At 38.4% G+C, this 20076-nt stretch overlaps 2 protein-coding genes across 2 annotated transcripts; one reads left to right on the forward strand and one right to left on the reverse strand.

Annotated features, from left to right (window-relative positions):
* Positions 1–3752: 3752 nt before the first annotated feature.
* On the reverse strand, positions 3753–14423 carry LOC139710857 (uncharacterized). The gene is made up of 5 exons (XM_071622778.1): positions 14298–14423; positions 11494–11537; positions 10371–10547; positions 5231–5325; positions 3753–3995 (listed from the first exon to the last, which is right to left on the reverse strand). Exons 1-5 carry the CDS (start codon positions 14369–14371, stop codon positions 3753–3755), a joined length of 633 nt encoding a protein of 210 aa, XP_071478879.1. The 5' UTR covers positions 14372–14423.
* Positions 14424–14657: 234 nt separating this feature from the next.
* LOC139710858 (large ribosomal subunit protein mL45-like) lies at positions 14658–19717 on the forward strand (the record flags this gene model as incomplete). Its single annotated transcript, XM_071622779.1, has 4 exons — positions 14658–14729; positions 16646–16916; positions 19013–19077; positions 19566–19717. Coding segments are annotated over exons 1-4 (536 nt in total), but the record flags the coding sequence as incomplete, so codon positions are not given.
* Between the last annotated feature and the right edge of the window lie 359 nt (positions 19718–20076).

A 20076-nucleotide genomic window follows, 5' to 3' on the forward strand; every position in this document is an offset into this window, starting at 1 on the left:
TTAACATACCCAAGTGTGGGAGTGACTGTTTGTTTGTGTCTGGTTCATGGATCATTTTCTGTAGCATTGAACATACCAGGCCTCATACACACTTTGTGAAGTTTGCATTTCAAGCTGAAGTAATCAGAAAGATCACGCCAAATGTGATGCGTGATACATACATGTGCTAAAAATTTCATTACAGGACAGAAATAAACTTGTGCTATGTGTGGATTTATGTAAATCTCTTACATTTTTCCTGGTAAGGAAATGGCTCAAAACAAAACACAGAAGATCATTCCATTGGAGATGGAATGTATAGTGGCTGTGACTGTGGCATTCAGCCATGACAATGGAGAATTCTGAAGTAGTTGAAAGTTTCTCTGTACTTCCAGAACAATTTTTGCTGTTGCTGTACCAATACCGCATTGTGTCATTTGCACCCCAAGCATCCTGTTGATCATTCAAATGACAGAATGACTGAATAATTCCAATATAAAACCATAGCCTTCAGACACACACACACATGTTCCTATCCACACCACAGATCCATACATGTCACACCTACCACAGACCTTTAAACTGTTAGCTTGGGTGTGACGAACAAATATAAGGGGAGGGGAGGAATGATATACAGTACAATACAAAGTGTAAAATTCTGATTTCTTTTATTGTTTTCCATCACAATGAAAAACCAGAACTTTTTCAGTTTAATTAACATCCTAACTAAATCATACCTAGTACGGAAGATGTTCATCATCGTGGTAGTAACTGAAGGAGATAAAGCCGATCTTTTGTCTCACGAAGCGAGGTAAACACACAAAAAAAATGAATATGACGTTTCAGCCGTGAAATCTGCTAACCTTCGTCTGGCAAAGTAGACCAAGCACTGCAATGCGTGGCTATTTATACAGTATTGCTAGTGGAAGGGAACATTGTGCTCAAGGGCACGCCATTGTTCCGCTTCGCTGGAGCATAAGCTGCGCTATTATTGAACGATGCGAACTGGTTTAACTAGCTACCCCCACCGAAACATCATGAAACATCATGATTGGCCGACCATTATCTATCGCATCGTCCAATAATAGCGCAGCTTACGCTCCAGCGAAACGGAACAATGGCGTGCCCTTGAGCACAATGTTCCCTTCCACTAGCAATATAAATAGCCAGGCATTGCAGCGCTCGGTCTACTTTGCTAGACGAAGGCTAGCAGATGTCGCGGCCGATACGTCATATTCATTTTTTTGTGTGTTTACCTCGCTTCGTGAGACAAAGGATCAGCTTTATTTCCTTAAATCATACCTATCGTACAAATTGACACTGCAATTGATTCTCTTCTAGGGTAACGTTTACTTACCACAAATGTATACAATAGAGTATGTGGATTCAGTGCATGCAGAAATGGTAGTATGTCCATGTAGTACACATAGAAGTTTGAGGAAAATCTGACAGTCTGTTCAAAAGTTTATTGATATTAAAGTTTTGGTCAAATCTATATGCAGTTATCACTGGATAATAAAACTACCACCATTCATGATGACACAGAAGGGCAACAATACAACTAAAATATGAGGAAAATTCAACATTTTCTAATTTATTTGGCATAATGAAAGAGCACTTGAATTACCTCTTTTAGAAGGCAGGGGAATATACATGTATCCCCTTCACATGTCGATAACTAGAACTAATGTGTAGTTCGAAAAAAGAAATTTTGCATGTGTGTATTTTAGGTAAATTAGTCTTTTTTTAATTCACTGTCTAGGTATAAAGTTTCATTTTCTGATAGTCCATACCATCAAAAACTGTCAACTATCAAAAACCTTTTGATAAAAATGATGTCATTTACTTTAATAGAACTGTATTGTAACTGTCCTTCAGACGGTTTTACACCTTTCACACAGATAAAACTTCATCGAAGTAATATACAGTGCACTCCCGTTATAACGAACACGGTTATAACAAAATTCCAGTTACAACGAAGTAAAAAATCAGGCTGCAACATTATCCACTCTATGTATTTTTTTTGTTCATTTGTTCAGTTATAACAAAATTTCAATATAACGAAAGAAATCTGCCGGTCCTGAGGACTTCGTTTCGACGGGTGTCCACTGTATAGCCATAATACCGTGCATGCCGAATCTTCGCGAGGTATTTATTTTCGCGAATTTCGCAAGTCGGGTGCTATTCGCGAAATAAAAGACATGCGAAAATATTGACTCTGATCCCGATGTGGATGTGACGTACACGTGTACATCTCTCCGTTCAGTACAGAACTCCACGGTCGCGAATTTAATCGTCGGGAATTCCCGCTGTGCGAAAATTTAGACTCGCGAAATATATGGCGTATACAGTAATACAAGTACAGGTTACGTGCTGTCCTTTTCCCTCGGCACATAGAGTTGGTGATCTTTCTGCAGCTTGCTTACTCCTATATATTGACAATACAAAGTGGTAAAAGCATGACTTTTTGCAGTAAAGGATGTTCTTCCCTTTAAAAAAAAAAACGTTAACAGGACACACGTAAAAATGCTTTCAACGCAGTGCTTCTGTGTACTGTAATTTTTTTCTTTAGTGCTTGCACTAAAACAGAGGTTTCTGAAATGCCTTGGTAGTGTACCGTAAATTCATAGAGGAACCAGTTCTTGACATTACTGCATATGTGGGTCACAACAAGAATGCATCTTAACCCTAACTAGGCCGGGCTATTTAGGTAGTTGATAGAGCTGGGGGGGCCTCCCAGGCCCCCCCCCCCCCCCCTCCAGATCTCGGCCGTCGACTGCGCGATCGCGACGAAAATTGGCACACACATTGCCTATGATGTAATCTAAAATACCATGAAGTTATTTTTTTCAAAAAATTATCATCTATGCTAAATTATGCTAATTTATGCATGATGATGCATAAAATCAGACTATTTGGTATAAATCACAAAATAAAGCTCAAAACAGGCATATTTTTTGTGTAAATATTCTTTTCAGTGTCCTTAGCAAATGTAATTAAAAAAAATTGTGATATCAGAAAAAATTCTTAAGTATTGTATTGTTTTTTTGAATTTATGTATTTCTCTGTTTTTTCGACTTTATGTTTTTCATTGTTTTTTCGATGAAATTTGTCCGCGACATCGCTCCGAACAAGAAAATATGTTATTCATTAATTTTAATCAATAAAACACCAAAATAATCATGCTTTTATGAAATTTGCCTGTAAGCACAGTTTGCATTGAAATTGTACACGAATTAACGTTTTTGAGCAATTTTTGATCTGACATGCATGTACATATTTATGCGTAACTTTGGAACCGCGCGCCCGGGCGTCGCAAATTTAGTGTCAAAAGATGCGGGAGACTCGAAAGAAAAAAGTCATGAAACGTCGCGGCGATAGCTTTTTGCGAGCGGAACGTCGCGGGGTGGGGGGGGGGGGGGGGGGGGGGGGCTCGGAGCCCCCCCCCCCCGGCCTAGTTAGGGTTAAATCATGTGACAGTTAATGTGTGTGATGCTGCTGCTGCATATAAATGATGAACAAAATACTTAATGGATGGTTGTAAGCTGATCTCTGTTCAGCTCTAGGTGTAGAGACACTAGTGTACGTAATAATGTACCCACATATGGCATTTCTCATTCCGTCACACATCTTGCACAGCTCTGTCTCGTACTTGTTCATCAGCAGAAGATGTTCAAGATCTGCTTCACAGGGTTTGCTTATCACACTTGTCCTGCTTTCATTTTTATTTTTTCATACAAACATTCCTTCCTTCCACGGACTCACTGATATCATCATCTTTTTGCGCCTTTAGAGAATTTCTGCCTCTTTCCTCGGGTCTGACTTGAGGATGGGATGCACAGAGCGCCACCAGCGACCCCAGAGGCGTCCTCCTTGATTCCTCGAAATCGTGCCATCTCCCTGTTCTTGGCCTTGAGTATCTCCTTGCGATAAGTGCTGCTCCCGCGGCCCGGAGATGTGATCTCCACGTTGATGGGTCTACCCTGGATCTTGCTCAGGTGCATTTTCAGACCATTCTGCCACGGAAAAACAGTAACAGTGTCCAAACTCAATACAACACCACAAACGTTGTGGAGTTAAAATGCACATAAGCATGTAAATGCATTTTGGAAATCCTCACACCATGAACTGATGCTTTAAGTAGAATGCTGGATGTGAAAATGTCTTACCATGTAGAAATTTTAATTTATACATACTACATACATATACATATTATCTAGAACAAAAAAACAACAAAAAAACTAATGAGAGTAAAAATTATTCATACAAATGTCAATGGAATTATGCTCTGCTATCGTGACTCACAAAGGTAAACAACAAATTATATATATATATGATATATATAAACAATGCACTGTATACGCCGAATATTTTGCGAGGTTTTTATTTTCGCGAATTTCGTGAGTCAGCTGATATTCGCAAAATTAAAAACACGAAAATATTGACTCTGATCCTGATATAAATGTGACATACGCATACACATTTCTCCGTTCGGTACAGGACTCCACGATCGTGAATCCACCAATATATTACTGTAAGGTTTTAAATGGATCGTATAGTTTTCGTTGAGACCTAATTTCAGGTTTCTAACATTTTTGGGTGAGATAATGAGAAACCTCTTGTGAAATATGAAAGAGCATGTAATTCTATGAGGAATTCAATGGTTATTTGATGAAAATTGGTTTGAAATGGCCGAGATATCCAAAAAAGAGCAATTCCAATAAAGTGTGGGACCCGCACTTATAACGATTGCTTTGTTTTACTTTGTTTTTGGATGTTTCAGGCATTCCAAACCCGATGTTCATCAAATAAACTTTGAATTCCTCTTAAAATGGTATGCTCTGTACTATAGTGCACTATTTTCAATTGTACATAAATCTACACTGTAAGTGGGTACAGTTTCTGAAGAACGCACATCTGATAGGAATCCAGCCATCTGAGACAACAGTCACTATTTTACAACACCAAGTATTCACTTTAAATTAGGTGATTCAATTTATTTTCATTAGCATCTCCTATAAAGAGCATATTGAAAGCTTTTAAATTGCAATATAGAGCATTTTCAGCACTCTTTTATTTCAATATTGTACATACATTGATATTGATATAAAGAAATAAAACATTGTGATGGACCAACACATATTGCAGCATTATTGGCATGGCATTTCATTCATGCACAAATTTGTGCCTGTGACACATTTTTCGACAAACACATTTGCATTTGGGCCAACACGTGAAACATGGAGCTCACCATGTAAGCCTTGTTGTTCTTGAATTCAACGTACGCAAATCCCCTGGACTTGCCCGTATCCTTGTGTGTGGCAAGCCTCACAGACTTCAAGTCACCTATGTTGCAATCAAAGAGAAAAGCAATACAAGAGAACCACAAAATAGCAACAACCAAAAAACCATGACAATTGTTTGCAGTTTGGGACCTGCAAAAACGACCTTGTTAGAAGAGAGTTCTGTTACAGTATATGCTGTTATTTTCTTGAATGAAGAGGGCATAGACATTTTTGCGAGATGTTTTTGCAAATTGACACTGATGCTAATGTAAATGCGCTATTACCCCAGCGCATGGCAACATTTTCATGCAATCCAACTGTGATTTGCGAAAATTAAACCCCTATGGAAATAACAGCTTATACAGTATAATCTAACCTCTTCTTGAGGTCTCTTTTCCACCTCCCCGGTTCTACTGTACATGTATTCATGGCTCGACACTAACTTTTTTGTTTGGTGGCCCGATGGGGCCACCAAAATCCTAAATTTCAAATTTTGGGTGGCCCGAGAGAAAAATTTGGTGTCCCGAAAAAAAAACCAATAAAAAACATTAAAAGTCCTTTTTTTTTAATGAGTCAAATATTTAAGATTTATGATAGTAAGAATTAGAAGTTGGACATATCTACTCATGAATAAACTTCAACAAACTTGCAACACTCACTCTGAGGCATTCATTCAGTCCTTTTCATCCATCCTTTGAACAAATTTAACTGCTAATTTCCGGCGCAAAAAGTAACGAATTTATTGACGTACTTTTCAAAAAATTTTGGTGGCCCGAGGCGGGCCACCAAATTTGCTCGTTTTTGAAATTTGGTGGCCCGACTTTCATTTTTGGTGGCCCTGGGCCACCGGGCCACCGTTAGTGTCGAGCCCTGTGTATTGTATTTAAAACTCTATATGTGTCAAAGCAAAAACACTACGGTACTGAACTCATTTGGTTAATTACATCAGGCCTAACCTGGGACATGGTCACCTCCCTGGACTAATTCTATCCTTTACACTGAAATCAGTATACATTCATAGTTCAGCAACAGAAACCACCTGACAAATAATAGTTTGGTTTTTACAATATCTCTGCCCTTTCTTGGTGACAGTCATATAGACAGTTCACAGAAAACAAGCCTCATAAAAGAATAAGACAAGTTGAACAGTAAGAGCTATTTCTTGCTCCTACATGTTCATACACATAATAATGGATTAGTTCTCATTATCCATGTCAGAAATAGCAAATATCTGAGGCTGTGGAGGTGCTCCATTCACAGCCTGTTCTGGCAAAACATGTTGATCTGCAACATACAAATGTATTAGTCAAAAAACAACATAAACACAACTAGAAATGTCGCTTTGGCGACTGGTATGCCTCCGCCATAATGCATGATTTTCCCAATAGGTCTAGATAGTACATGTGGACAATGTGTGATTACATTTTCACAAAATTGGCAAAATATTGAAACAACAAATTTGTCACAAACGTGTTGAATGTTCACCTTCCTTGACCTAGGTTTAATTGCATGAATAGGAGAGCATGTATCTAGGGATTTAAGGACTTTAACTTGACTTTGACCCATTCATACATTTAGGCATTGAGTAATTTTCAAGGTACAGGTGTGGAGAATTGGTGTGAATTTCTGAATTGAATAGTAAATTGTTACCATTTTCATCTGGCCCTTGACCCTAAAATTCATAAGATAATCACTTTCAGGTAGAACATGCATAATATGTACTAAGTTTCAAGATAACTTGAGCCACTTCCGAGATATGGAGGAAAAAGTTAGTTCAGCACTTTCACTTGATCTTTGACCTTTTGACCTTTGAGGCAAAAAAAGAAGAAAAAAAAAAACCTTTCCAGAGAATTTCTATTAGGTTACACATGCATACACCAAGTGTTAAAAAAAAAATAACCCTGCTGGCATTGCATAAATATGAGGGAAATAGTAAAATTTTGAAGTGTTGCACTTGACCTTTGACCCCTGACCTTTGACCCCATGAACCCTCGTTCTCTAGATAATCAATTCCAGTCAGTACATGTATGTACTATGTTCCATGAAGATACCTTGAACAATTTTCCAAGGTATGGAGAAAAAAAGAAGTTTTAATATTTTTACTTGACCTTTTGACCTTTGACCTCATGACCCAAACTTTCACCAGAGAATTTTAATTGGGTAATACATATATACACTAAGTTTCAAGAAAATATCTTAAGGCATTCAATAGATATGGTGGAAATAGTGAAATTTTATGTATTTGACCCTGACCTTTTGACCTTTGACCTTTGACCTCATGACCCAAACCTTCACCAGAGAATCTTAATTGGGTAATACATGTATACACTAAGTTTCAAGAACATATCTTCAGGCATTCAACAGATATGGTGGAAATAGTGAAATTTTATGTATTTGACCCTGACTTTTTGACCTTTGACCTTTGACCACATGACCCAAACTTTCACCAGAGAATCTTATTTGGGTAATACATGTATACATTAAGTTTCAAGAAAATATCTTCAGGCATTCAATAGATATGGCGGAAATAGTGAAATTTTATGTATTTGACCTTGACCTTTTGACCTTTGACCTTGAGCATGTGCACCCAAAAGTTGATAGGCACAACTTCACCCCCTAATACACATACATGCCAAGTTTCATTAGGATACCTCAACAGGTTTTGATAGTTACCTTGTCCACAAAATTCATTACAGACGGACGGAAGGACGGACGGACGGACGGACGGGCAACCCAAAAACATAATGCCTCCGGCACCACTTTGTGGCGGCGGCATAAAAACATAAATTTGTGTTTTAGGTGTTGACAGCTTGAGCAGAAAACCACAGGTTTAACAATGTAACAGCACTATCAATTATGGTGGATAGTGGAATTAATGCAATTTAATGTGAATGCGAACATGCGTGAATATGATGTTTTACCAACAATGTCCCTCTTGACTCAAGAAAATCAGTCCTTAAACTAAGGGAGCTGTAAAACCGCAATCAATCAGCCATGTATTTCTGCACTTTTGGACAAGGCATAAATGTCACTCCAGTCTCATGAGTGCTCATAAATGTTCATATCAAATGCAAACAATGCTGATATGAAAATTCACTCAATTTCATATCTTGGGAGTAATTACTGCTACCATGTGGATGTTAAGGAAATTGTATGCCATAAAACATCATTCTAGCTTTTTTTTTTTTTTTAAATCAATATAGGCACATTCTCAATGATGTAATTCAAGACAGATTAACCCTTTATGTGCCCAGGCACTTGAAGGCATAATTTACCATTTGCGGATGAAACAAAAACCCAGCATTAGCGCTTAAAAAAAAATAGTTCCAAAATGTGAGTTTGGGATAGACACAACCACAGTAAAAATTTGAATCTGTATAATCAATGTTAGGTATTGTTAAATACACAAAATGTGAACAATAGTAATATAATAAAAAAAAAATTGCCAGACTTAACCGTCTACAGTTATGGTTTAATGAGAAAAGTAATGATATCTCCTTATATTTTAGGCTTTATTGCAAAAATGTTATATGGTAGGATGTTTTGTGATACAACAGACCTACACATATGCACCAAATGTGATATCATGAACATTTTTAAAATCACTGTTCCCAAAGGTAAACAGGACCTTTAAATAAACTTGTCAAGCTTTTTAATCAGCATTCAATAATCCATTCAGACTTGACCTTAGTTGCAGGATAGCAAGCCTATTTAGATTTAGCAATGTGCATCAGTCCTAACAGAAAGGCTATGGTGACACAAGGATTTAGGAGATTACATCGTCGGCTTAGAACCAGAAGGGCACTATTGCGTTATATGATTTGAGCATAAATAAAGACAAAATACTCAATTTTCATGAAATAAAAAGTTTATTCAATGAACAGTGGGTAGATTTATAAGCATTGTTCCAAATATTGGGTGAAATAGCACCCTTGTGGTTTTGATTTTCTACATTTTACTGAAAATGAAAATTGCCACCATAATGTATATAGAGGAGATCAAGCTCGACAATGTGATACCAGTAACTCCATACCCCCAAAAACTGCGATAACGCCCTTCTGGTACTCAGCTGACGAAGTAATCTCATTCAGTTTCCAGACATTAGTAACCAATCAGGAAAGAGAGCACTCTAGTGTGCATTGAAACTGGCGAACAAAGCACTGTGAAGGTTAAATGAAAAATTATGCTCCTCAAGATAATTCTTCAAGGCAAGCTTGATAGTTAACACTTTCAAGACTTCAGTTGTCCACAAGTATACTAAGGCAGGCGTCACTGGGAAACGTGTGTTTTAGCAAAATCAGCTCGTCCTCAACTGTTTTTTTTTTTTTTTTATAATATTCTTTATTTGAGTTTCATTAAATATCAAATCCATATTAACAATGAAATTAATATTACCAACAACAACAAAAAAAAAGCAGCTGTATTCTTCTTTCTTGTGTTGCTGAATCATTTTTCAAGCATACAGTACAATATATTTGGTTTTTTTTTCCAAATCATACCATGTTTTTATAAGAAAAATGACATGAAATTCTGCCTAACTCTCTGAAAAAGCTATTTTGATCAGCCTAATCAAGCCAATCCAAATGTGCCTTATTACACACATACCAAAAAAAGAAATTGTGCTACCAAATCACTTTTTAAACATAACTTCCTTCTTTTTTTCTCTTTTTTTTTTTGCAGAGCACACGCTATATACATGAATATATCAGATTAAGTATAACTCTTAAAAGGGAAAAAAAATGTCTTGATCAACTTGATCAGATTACTCAATATCCGCTTCATTACATAAATTCTCTTACACTCTCTTGAGAATACAGCATTTCCCAAAACGTGTCATAAAAAAGCATGCTTAAATTAACCAAACAAAACACATCATTTTTATTTAACCTATCAACCTACCCCCCCCCCCCCCCCCCCCCCCCGTACAAAAAAACAAAATAACCATATGTGTATATTATCAAAATAAACCATATTCCTGCCTAAACCCTTAACCATTACTCTACTATTACCTAACCCCGACCATCCCCACTTATTTCCCCAATAACATGCCTTCACACGCACACACACACAAAGTTACTGGGCAGCGTCAAGTGCCATAAACCTCACCTGCTTTTGAGAAATGCTTTGTGATGTCTTCCGTGGTGGCGGTGTATGGAATCTGCCCAACAAACAACACGTAGAACTTCTTGTCGGATTGCTTCCTCGCCTTGACATCGCCTGACTGAGAGGGCGCCAAAGCATCTGTGCTTTCCTGATTCTTGAGGGCCTCCTTAAAGCTGGATTCTAATAGCAAATTTGATTTCATATGATTTATATTCATTAAAATGATAATGACAAATTACTGAGACTGCACATTTATTGTGTAAAACTGTAAAACACAGTGTTCTTTTCATGGCGACATAACATTTGCTCCTGTGACAATTGCTCCAGTCTTTATCTCCAAGGACTTGGGGTTAGGGTTGTGATAGGGTTTTAGGTTTAGTTTGATGTGAGGATTAGAATTAGGGTTAGGATTATGTTTGCGGGTAGGTTTTATGTTTGGCCTAGCGTGCAGATATTTCATGGGAGCAACTGTCTCAGGAGCAAATGTCATGGAACCTCTTCTCATACACACATGGACAAGACACCACCTTACACACAAATTAAAAAAAAAAAAAATGATATGTAACAAATTAAAGAAACATCACTCTTTATGGCCTTTCTTAGGCCTGAAATTAGGTTATAAAACATAAACTTACTTTCCCCCACTGCATTGATTAACAACTAATGCCTGTGTTTGAAAGGCATTTTATTATGACTCTCTATGCTTTCTCAAAGAGGTACAGTAGGTCAACTGCTCTTCCTTTTTTTTTTTAATGCTGAAAAAAACCCCCCACTAAAATATGCTGAAGTCTCTTTATTTTTTTCTTTGTCTTGTCCTGCGATGACATCACAAACTGTCATACTAGTGGTCTTTTCATTCATTTAAATGGCAGCTTGAAACTCTGACAATTCACAGTTTTTTAATGGAAATTCTGATTTTCCTAAAACTTCACTGATAGTGTTCTACTAACATTGGTGGAGTACAGTTAATTCTGAGTATACCGACGGAACCGAAACAGAAACAGAAACAGAAACTGTACTAATATTGCTGCATTCCCTCAATCCACATATTTGGGTTTCATTCTCCTTAAAATCATACATATTTCATACATAAAGACAAGTCATATAGATTATGATCTCAAAGTACCTTTTGGAGCTTGATCATTTTGAGGCTGATGCTTACTCCACCATCTGAAAAACAAAAACAAATGAAAAAAAAAATAATACAAAATGATTAGTTGAAAGTGGAAAGACATAACGTCGCTGGGGTGACAAGACCTCGTATCTACAAAATGTCAAATGTTCAGGAGAGCAAAAAAACATGGCAGCCAAAGCACTGTATCCAATGGGACAGACATTCCTTTCACATGCTGTGGTGGCTTCATTTTTGGGGAAAGACATCTAGGATTTGTACAGGACATCACTTAACTGATTATCTGACCATTATTAATTCAAAAAAGTAATTTTCACCAAAATTGCAGATACAAGGTCTTGTCACCCCAGCGACGATAAGTCTGATGATTTTTTGTGTGTGTGTGTGTGTGTGAATGTATTTCACTTTGCTTTCCTGATATAAAAGTTAAAACTGGACATCACAAAAAAGTGATAGAGGAACATTTGAGCAATATCAAGCTCTACATGTCTAAAAAAATGGTTTGGTAGAATGAATCCTGTGATTTGTAGCATAATGATATAAATGATACAATCATAAGACAATGTTGGTACTTGGGGCAACAAAGGCAGAGTTAAAGGAGAACATGGTGATGAAGGTAAATAGGGCAAAGAGCAATTTAGATACAAGGCTACTTACATCAACTTTGTAGTGCTCACAGAGTACATATTGCTGAGTATTTGGTCGCTTCCTCCACAGATACTCATCAGAACTAAATATATGGATGCTTCATCACATACTTTTGCAGAAGCTAGAGTATCAACAATTCCATAAAATTGCCACTTCCTCAGTTCACAAATATTTACATTTACAATCCTTACAAATAATAAAAAGAAAAATAGAGCTACTCCACCACAAGAGTGATTCCCCTACAATGTACACTCTACAGGTCAAGTACTGAAATATTCAAAACTGACCAAATTCCAAGTGCTATTACACAGCAGCAAAATTACCTACCCGACACTGACAGAGGACTATTTATAGCACTACCCCTTATTCTACAGCTCACAATATTGTAAAAGTGGAAATTTTCGCGGTGTTGAAATTTTCGCGCATTTCGCGCAATCAGAAACTAGCACGAAAATAAAAGCACGCGAATAGTTTTGCTTGCCATATATTCCTGTAGTTGATGTCTTGATACCACGGAATTAAAAACACGCGAAACTCTCCTTACCGCGCCGAGCGCGAAAAATTAGTCGCGCGAAAATATCCACTTTTACAGTATCCCTGCCTACTAGGCTACTAATAATCTAACACCCTAGGCCGATAAGACAACTATAGGCGCCTGCCCCCGGGAAAGGCCAAGACTTCACTGGCGTCGGCTGGCGGGTCCTCTACTTGCCATGGTGTAACCCTGCACTTCGGTGCAGGAGTAAGCAGGCGACACCTATTTTCCCTAAAACCTATCCCCTTTTTCCTTCTGTGATTATCTGATTTTTAAATATTAATGATAAATATATTATAGATAGCATTATCCTGAAATAGTCTACCACTCCATTCACCGCCATTCATTTCTTCATAGCCGGGGACTTCTTTCAACCTCCATAGACTTTGCACATAGTGGAGACGCACACGCAGAACGAGAGGGGACCGATATCATGATTTGGCCAAATAGATTTTATGTAAATAATTAGTAGCAGTATAAGTGTTGTAGTTTAATTTAAGTGATTATTCATATAAATATATATTTTGGAGCAAATTGCCTACCCGGCAGAGAGCTCCATAAAATTAAAAGAACAGCAACATCTACTAGTACAGCTCACTTACATTACATGTTACTATTGGTAATGGTGTAGGCTTGACCGACAAGTATGTCTAATTCCGCGAAAAACTTCTCATTTTTGATAATGACATTTGCTGGGTCAGTTTTTCGCTTCTTAGACAGACACCATTGATACATACGCTATTGCGACGGTTTCAACCGTTCTGGTTGAACGCAACTTCGACCCAGTTCCCCTGCATAAAAATGGTCCATACAATTACTATATCGGTACACTTACGTTTATTGACTAAAGTACTAGTAAGTTGTTCGAGCGCTAAATTTAACTTCGTAATATTGTGAATGAGCATTTGGCTTGCCATAGACGTTCGTGCGGTCATTTTTCAAAAGTAAGGCGGCGATGAATTGGGGAGTGCTGCAAAGAAGTGGAGGAAACAACCAGAAAACAGGAGGAAACAGTGGAAGAGGTGAGTCAAAATGTTTACTGTCACTGATTAATCCTGTACCGGTATATTTTTTCCAGATTGTGGTTTGAAAACCAAGCTGGAAAAAATATTAATAACCATTTTTATGCGGGGGGAACTGGGTCGACGTTGCGTTCAACCAGAACGATTTAAACCGTCACAATAGTGTATGTATCAATGGTGTCTGTCTAAGAAGCGAAAAACTGACCCAGCAGATGTCATTATTATAAATGAGAAGTTTTACGGGGAATTAGACATACTTGTCGGTCAAGGTGTAGGCCTTTTTCCACACCAGATGCTATTTAGTATTGCTACTTCAATTTGACTTCAAGAGTTTATAATATAGAATAATAGTTACATTATTTAATGATAATTATTCTACTGGAAAAGAAAATGGTCAAGATATTCACCCCTAACTGGACTGATAGGAAAGAGCAAAAGATTTACCGCCCCTGTCTCAAATAAAGCAGTGAGTTACGTCGTGGTGGAAAAAACACAAATATGAACATGCGGGACTATTAAACCTGGAGTGTACCGCTGGAGTGTAGAAACTGCAATACAGCCACAATGAAAACTCTTCGTAACAGGCAACTTACTGCATTCTCCTTTCTTTTCTTGATAAAGTGGAATTACCAGATGTGCAAACCGAATCATTTTCAGTTTCTGTCATTTTCACCTTGCCTGTGGGACTAGCTTTCTGGGAATTCTGGCAACTGCTGGGATGATGTGCCTGGCTGGGTAGACTCCTCGCGACTCGCGCTGCATGCTCCGATGATCCGTGGGCGCCGGGCGCACACGCACGGATAGCCGGTACGGTACGGTGGGCCTCCCACGCTGACGGCACAGGTGCAGACCACTTAGCACAGAGCTGGTGCAGACGCCCAGCCATGTTACCAACGAGTACGCACGTGTTGTCAATCAGCGGAGCTTCAAGCTGTAATTGTTAGGGGGAGTTCACAACTCGAATTGCTTAAAAAATCATGGCAAGTGTTATTTTCAGGACAGCAAACTGCTGCTATAATTCTTCGGTGAGTAGTGCGCATACGTACCACCTTGTACATTTGTAGTGTGAAAACGGCGTAGACGTCTGTGGAGACAGATTATTTCAAACGTCCCTGAACGTTCCCTTTTGCATGATAACACAATCTTCTATACGTGGGGCTATGCATTATACAATTCTTCATATTTGCTGTAGTTTCTAGTAGCTGTAGATTCTGTATGTATTGTAGTAGGAGCACCCCTGTGGGGAATAGCGGGGCGTACCATACACCCACTATGGCTATAGCGGGGCACATCACAAACCCGCTATGGCTTCCCATAGACCCCTTATGGGAGCCTACCCATATATAAGGGGGCACATTTTCTAGCATCGCCAGTTGGTGCTCAGGATTTCAGGAAGACAAGTGATATACATTGATACGGATGATATTATACCAGTTCGGGAAACCCACTCACAAGGGGGGCCCCTCCTTATAAGTAACCCGTCCCCCCTATAAGTAACCCCGTCCCCCTTATAAGTAACCCCCGGGGCACCCCTTATAAGGAGTCTCCACGCGTTTTTGCAATGCAACGCGAAAATGAAAGGACTGCGGCAATTCGCTTGATTATGTCCATAAAGCTTCACAAGTTTCCTAGTTACTCACGAAATTTGAGCAAAATCGGTTTGAGGCATCATATCTAAAATCATGGGTTTAAATGCGATGTCAAACGACCCATGCGAATGCTGAAATGCGAGCGATTACTGGCGTGAGTGTCGCCAGACAGTCGCCACGTCTGCACTCAAGCATTGCCGCGCCGCCGCGCCTGGCGACACTCACGCCAGTAATCGCTCGCATTTCAGCATTCGCATGGGTCGTTTGACATCGCATTTAAATCCATGATTTTAGATATGATGCCTCAAACCGATTTTGCTCAAATTTCGTGAGTAACTAGGAAACTTGTGAAGCTTTATGGACATAATCAAGCGAATTGCCGCAGTCCTTTCATTTTCGCGTTGCATTGCAAAAAAGCGTGGAGACTCCTTATAAGGGGTGCCCCGGGGGTTACTTATAAGGGGGACGGGGTTACTTATAAGGGGGACGGGTTACTTATAAGGAGGGGCCCCCCTTGTGAGTGGGTTTCCCGAACTGATACCCAGTGCCAACTCAACTATATACAAGACAGACGAAGGACAATACCACGGAAAGAGGTAACTATTCATTGTGGATGTGCGGTTTATTTGCCGGGACTCCACGTCCACAACAGTATTCATGTACTCCGATCTGCATCATCACCTTGTCCAATCTGGCGCCAATTTAAAGAGGTATCACATACGCCCTTACCAAGCCCTTTACATTTACAGTCAGTAGGGTAAAATTTAAGTAAATAACCATGTTCTAGATTCCAATGACAAAAGGTTGGAGAAAACAACTCACAGGCACAGCTTCAGTTTAGAATAGTAATCGTGATAAGAAGAAGTCTTGTGTGGAGTTTTGGGGAACCCTGTACGTGGTGTAACAACCGTTAGATTATCCATGGAGGTAGAAAGAGACGCCTTTTCTACCTCCATGGATTATCTAAGTGTAAGTGCAATAGGTAGATGGATTGCTTCTGAGTTCTGTAAATCTATATTTTACTGGGTATGTCTATTAAAAGCAATAATTAACATGGGTAGAATGTTTCTACTACTCTATCTCTAGTTATACACAGCCCTTTCACTGTACACAACTCACAAGTGTCGCCTCGCACAGCGTCTGGTTGGACTATAATCTATCTCGGTATTTAGGTTGGACTGACTTTGTTACATGGCGCCCGTGTCAGTACATATATTTCTGTCAACCATGAAAAATCTTTTACCCCACCTCATTTTGTGAAAAGGGGAGGGGGGAGGGGAGATGTACATTGTAGGACGATTTTGTTATTTTTTTTTTTTCAAGACTTCTGACCTTGGTTTTTTCTCCCAAAGGTAAGCTACTGTCGGCTCCTCCTCACAACAAAGCAGGTGTCAGCCACTGCACAGGCAATCACGAGCCACCAGCCTGTGAGAACCAGGACCACCCAGAAGATTCACAAGGCTAGCAAGAAGGGCCGCCTCACCCTCAAGGACCAGGAGCGGCTCCGCAAGACAGAGGAGTACAAGAATGACCGACGGAAGTACATCCTCGACACGCTCCGGAAGGCAGGCATCAGACCAGGCCAGCAGTACCAGGAGAGACCCATAACCATCACCTGCACAGGTCAGTGGCAGAGCCAGGGGGGGGCACTGGGTGTGCACCCCCTCTTCATTTTTTTTTTAAACAAAACAAAAAGGAAAAAATGGGGGGGGGGGTATGTGTGCCCCCTTTAATTTTGTAAAGGCGCCTCCCCTTCACGGAATTCCTGAATCCGCCCCTGCAGGTGAAACTTGATCTGTCGAAATAAAAGGTTTTAGTCTCTTGACCCCAGAGGAAAGTAGTTGTAATTGCGGTAAATATGTGACCCTTCACCTCAAAACAAACAAAAAGTCGCCAGACATAAATTTTTAGTTAAGACCATATTCTGAAAGAGCAGACTTTAAGCTTTAAAATGATGTACAAATGGACTCTCCTAACCTATCTAAATATTGGAAAGAAAGCACAAACTCGGGAAAAGTGTGAAGTGAGAAAAGAGGCTCTGAAATACAGTGTCTATTTAAGCGCTTAATCTTTACCAAACCGTGCTGGCTGTGCGATGAATGGGACAAAAAACAGGAAGTAAACCACCAGGGTAATAACAATGAAGGGATTATTAGATTAAACTGAAATTAAGCATGCCTCATTAACACATTCTGTCCATGATTAATGCCAACTTTCAAAGCAGTAGCATTATCCTTTCAAAAGTTATTAGAATTGAAAGTGAAGAGTGTGGACAAGGTTTTTCAGAAATGAAAAAGGGATTCTAAAGACACACCTAATCATACTATTCTACCAAAAATGTTCGAGATAAACTGCTAAAAAAACACACTTTCCTGCCCATTTTATGATACCAAATTTTAGCATAATGTAAAAGAAGACCCGCTCTTTCAGAAAATATGAAAAAGTCAAGTTCGGCTAGGTTGACCCATTTCATTTATTTTCAGTCCTCGCGCAAAATCAGTGTGTGTGACTTTATGTTCGTTTTGAGGTGCACGGTCACATTATATTCCCATGAGTGAGGATCATTTAATGAAGTTTGGAAGGGTACTGGGCAAATTATTTGAAATGAAGGATAAGTGCCAGTATTTCACCTATAGTGATGTAGAGTGGATCTTCACCCACCTTCCATCCTCCTCTACTTTATCAAAACAATGTATTTTGCTTCTTAATTTGAGCTTACAGAAAGCGGGACTATATAAAGAGTAATATAAATCAATTTTTCAGTGTGGCATTACAAGAATATTTTGACACTTTCATCTGGCTCATCATCTATGCTGTGCTATGTCTTTACATCACATCTCTGTTGTCGATTTGACATTTTCACTGACAAGTGCCAGAACTACTCAGTTTCTGTCTTACATACATGTACTTATGTGACCCTTCATTACAAAATCACCAAAAAGTTTCTAGATATGGATAATTAGTTAAGGGCAGATTCTGGAAGAGTAGATAAAGTATAACTCAATAGAAATGGACTTTCCTTACCTATCTGAATGAGTCTAAGTCTAAGTAGACACTCTGGGAAAGTGTCTACTTAGAAAACAGGCTCTGAAGTGTAAGGTCTATTCAAGTACCGGTACTTGATTTTTCCAAGCTGTGCATTGTGCAATAGATGAGATAAGAAAAAGAAAACAGGATGTAAAACTTGATATCAGCCACAATGAAGGGATTATCAAATTAAGCTTAAATCTTGGACACTCTATTAGCACATTCTATTTATGACTATTGAAAACTTTCAAAGCAGTAGCATTATCCTTTCGATAAATATCAAAATTTAAAAGTGAAGAATGTGTAAATGGTTTCTAAGAAATTAATTTTTATACCATATCATCACATTTTTCTACAAAACAGTCTTCTAAAAACTGCCAAAAAAAATCAGTTTCACATTCATTTTATTATAAACCCCAAATTTAAGAATTTTGTAGAACATTTATGGCTCTTTTAGAAAATATGCAAAACTGAAGATTGACTAGGTTGACCTTTTTCACATATTTCAAGTTTTCAAATACATATTCTGTAAACTTTCAAAAAATAACATGTTCAAAGGACATTTTACGTAACAGTAGCCTTGATTCTCTATGATAAGTGTTTGTTTGTTTTGTTTGTTTTTTACACAGCTATTGACATGTGTGAAGATGTGGTAACACTCCTATCTATTTTCACCCTCTGTCTGTATTTAGGGGATTTCTTTGAGCCGTATGTTCCCCCTGAGGGTGACGGAAAAGCTTCATCCCTTTCAACTGAGGTATGTTTTGTGTTGCAGGTTTTACGCATGTGGTGTATCAGGCATTCCTTCAACATGTTGGTCCAAATTCAGCATGTGGATGTTTCCTTTCCTTCCCTCCTGATGCCATTGTACTCTTGATTTGAAACGAAATAAGAGGAAATTTATACATATTCCACATTGTTGACATTGTAAACATACAACATATCTGACATATTTGCATGTAATTACACATGTGAGTAACTGACAAAAATATCTTGGACAAAATGGTAATTTTTTGCCAAATTTAAGGTTTAAAACCAGACTGCACAGTCATGGTATTTCATTTAATTTCATATTTGCAGTGGAAGTCATGTAAAGTACCTGCTACACATTCTAAAAATAATGAAAAAAAAAAGATGATTTCAAATTCGGACAACTTGCATATGATTCTATGTGTCAGATATCATTTAGAGATAATGTTTTTATATAATGCTGTTGTGCATTCATTTTGATTGTCCTTCACACAGGGTGCCAAGCAACGTCTTGAGAGAGTGAAGAATGTTGGCATTACACAGTTCAACCAGAGGAAGATTAGGCAGTTTGAACCCGAGTTCACCATGACAGATTTTGCGTATCAAGCACAACAGATATATGTAGATGCACACAATGCACTCCAAGAGTAAGTCATTTTGCATTTTTACCGATTTGGTCTGAAACGTGTATGTACACTTTTCCTGCTAGATGAAAAAGTTAGCCTCTATTCTGCTTTCTGGCACTTGCAATTTTCACCACATTCTGTCTGAAGCACAATTTTGTAAGTTCAATGGCATGCTCCTCGTTTTTCAGTTTCAGTTTTTCCGTTTCACTTTATTGTTTTCATCCACTTGTACAAACAGGATATGTGATAGATCAGCAACAATTCAATTATGATGTGACAAATCAGTGATGAATAAACTTACTGATAACATGAATGTTATGCATGTTCAATGATGATACAGAAACCAATAAATCAAATCAAATCAAATCAAATAGACATGC

The sequence above is a fragment of the Diadema antillarum genome, unplaced genomic scaffold (genome assembly GCF_040938485.1).
Source record: "Diadema antillarum isolate AM-2024a unplaced genomic scaffold, OU_Dant_1.0 seq00001580_RagTag, whole genome shotgun sequence".
NCBI classification, from domain to species: Eukaryota; Metazoa; Echinodermata; class Echinoidea; order Diadematoida; family Diadematidae; genus Diadema; species Diadema antillarum.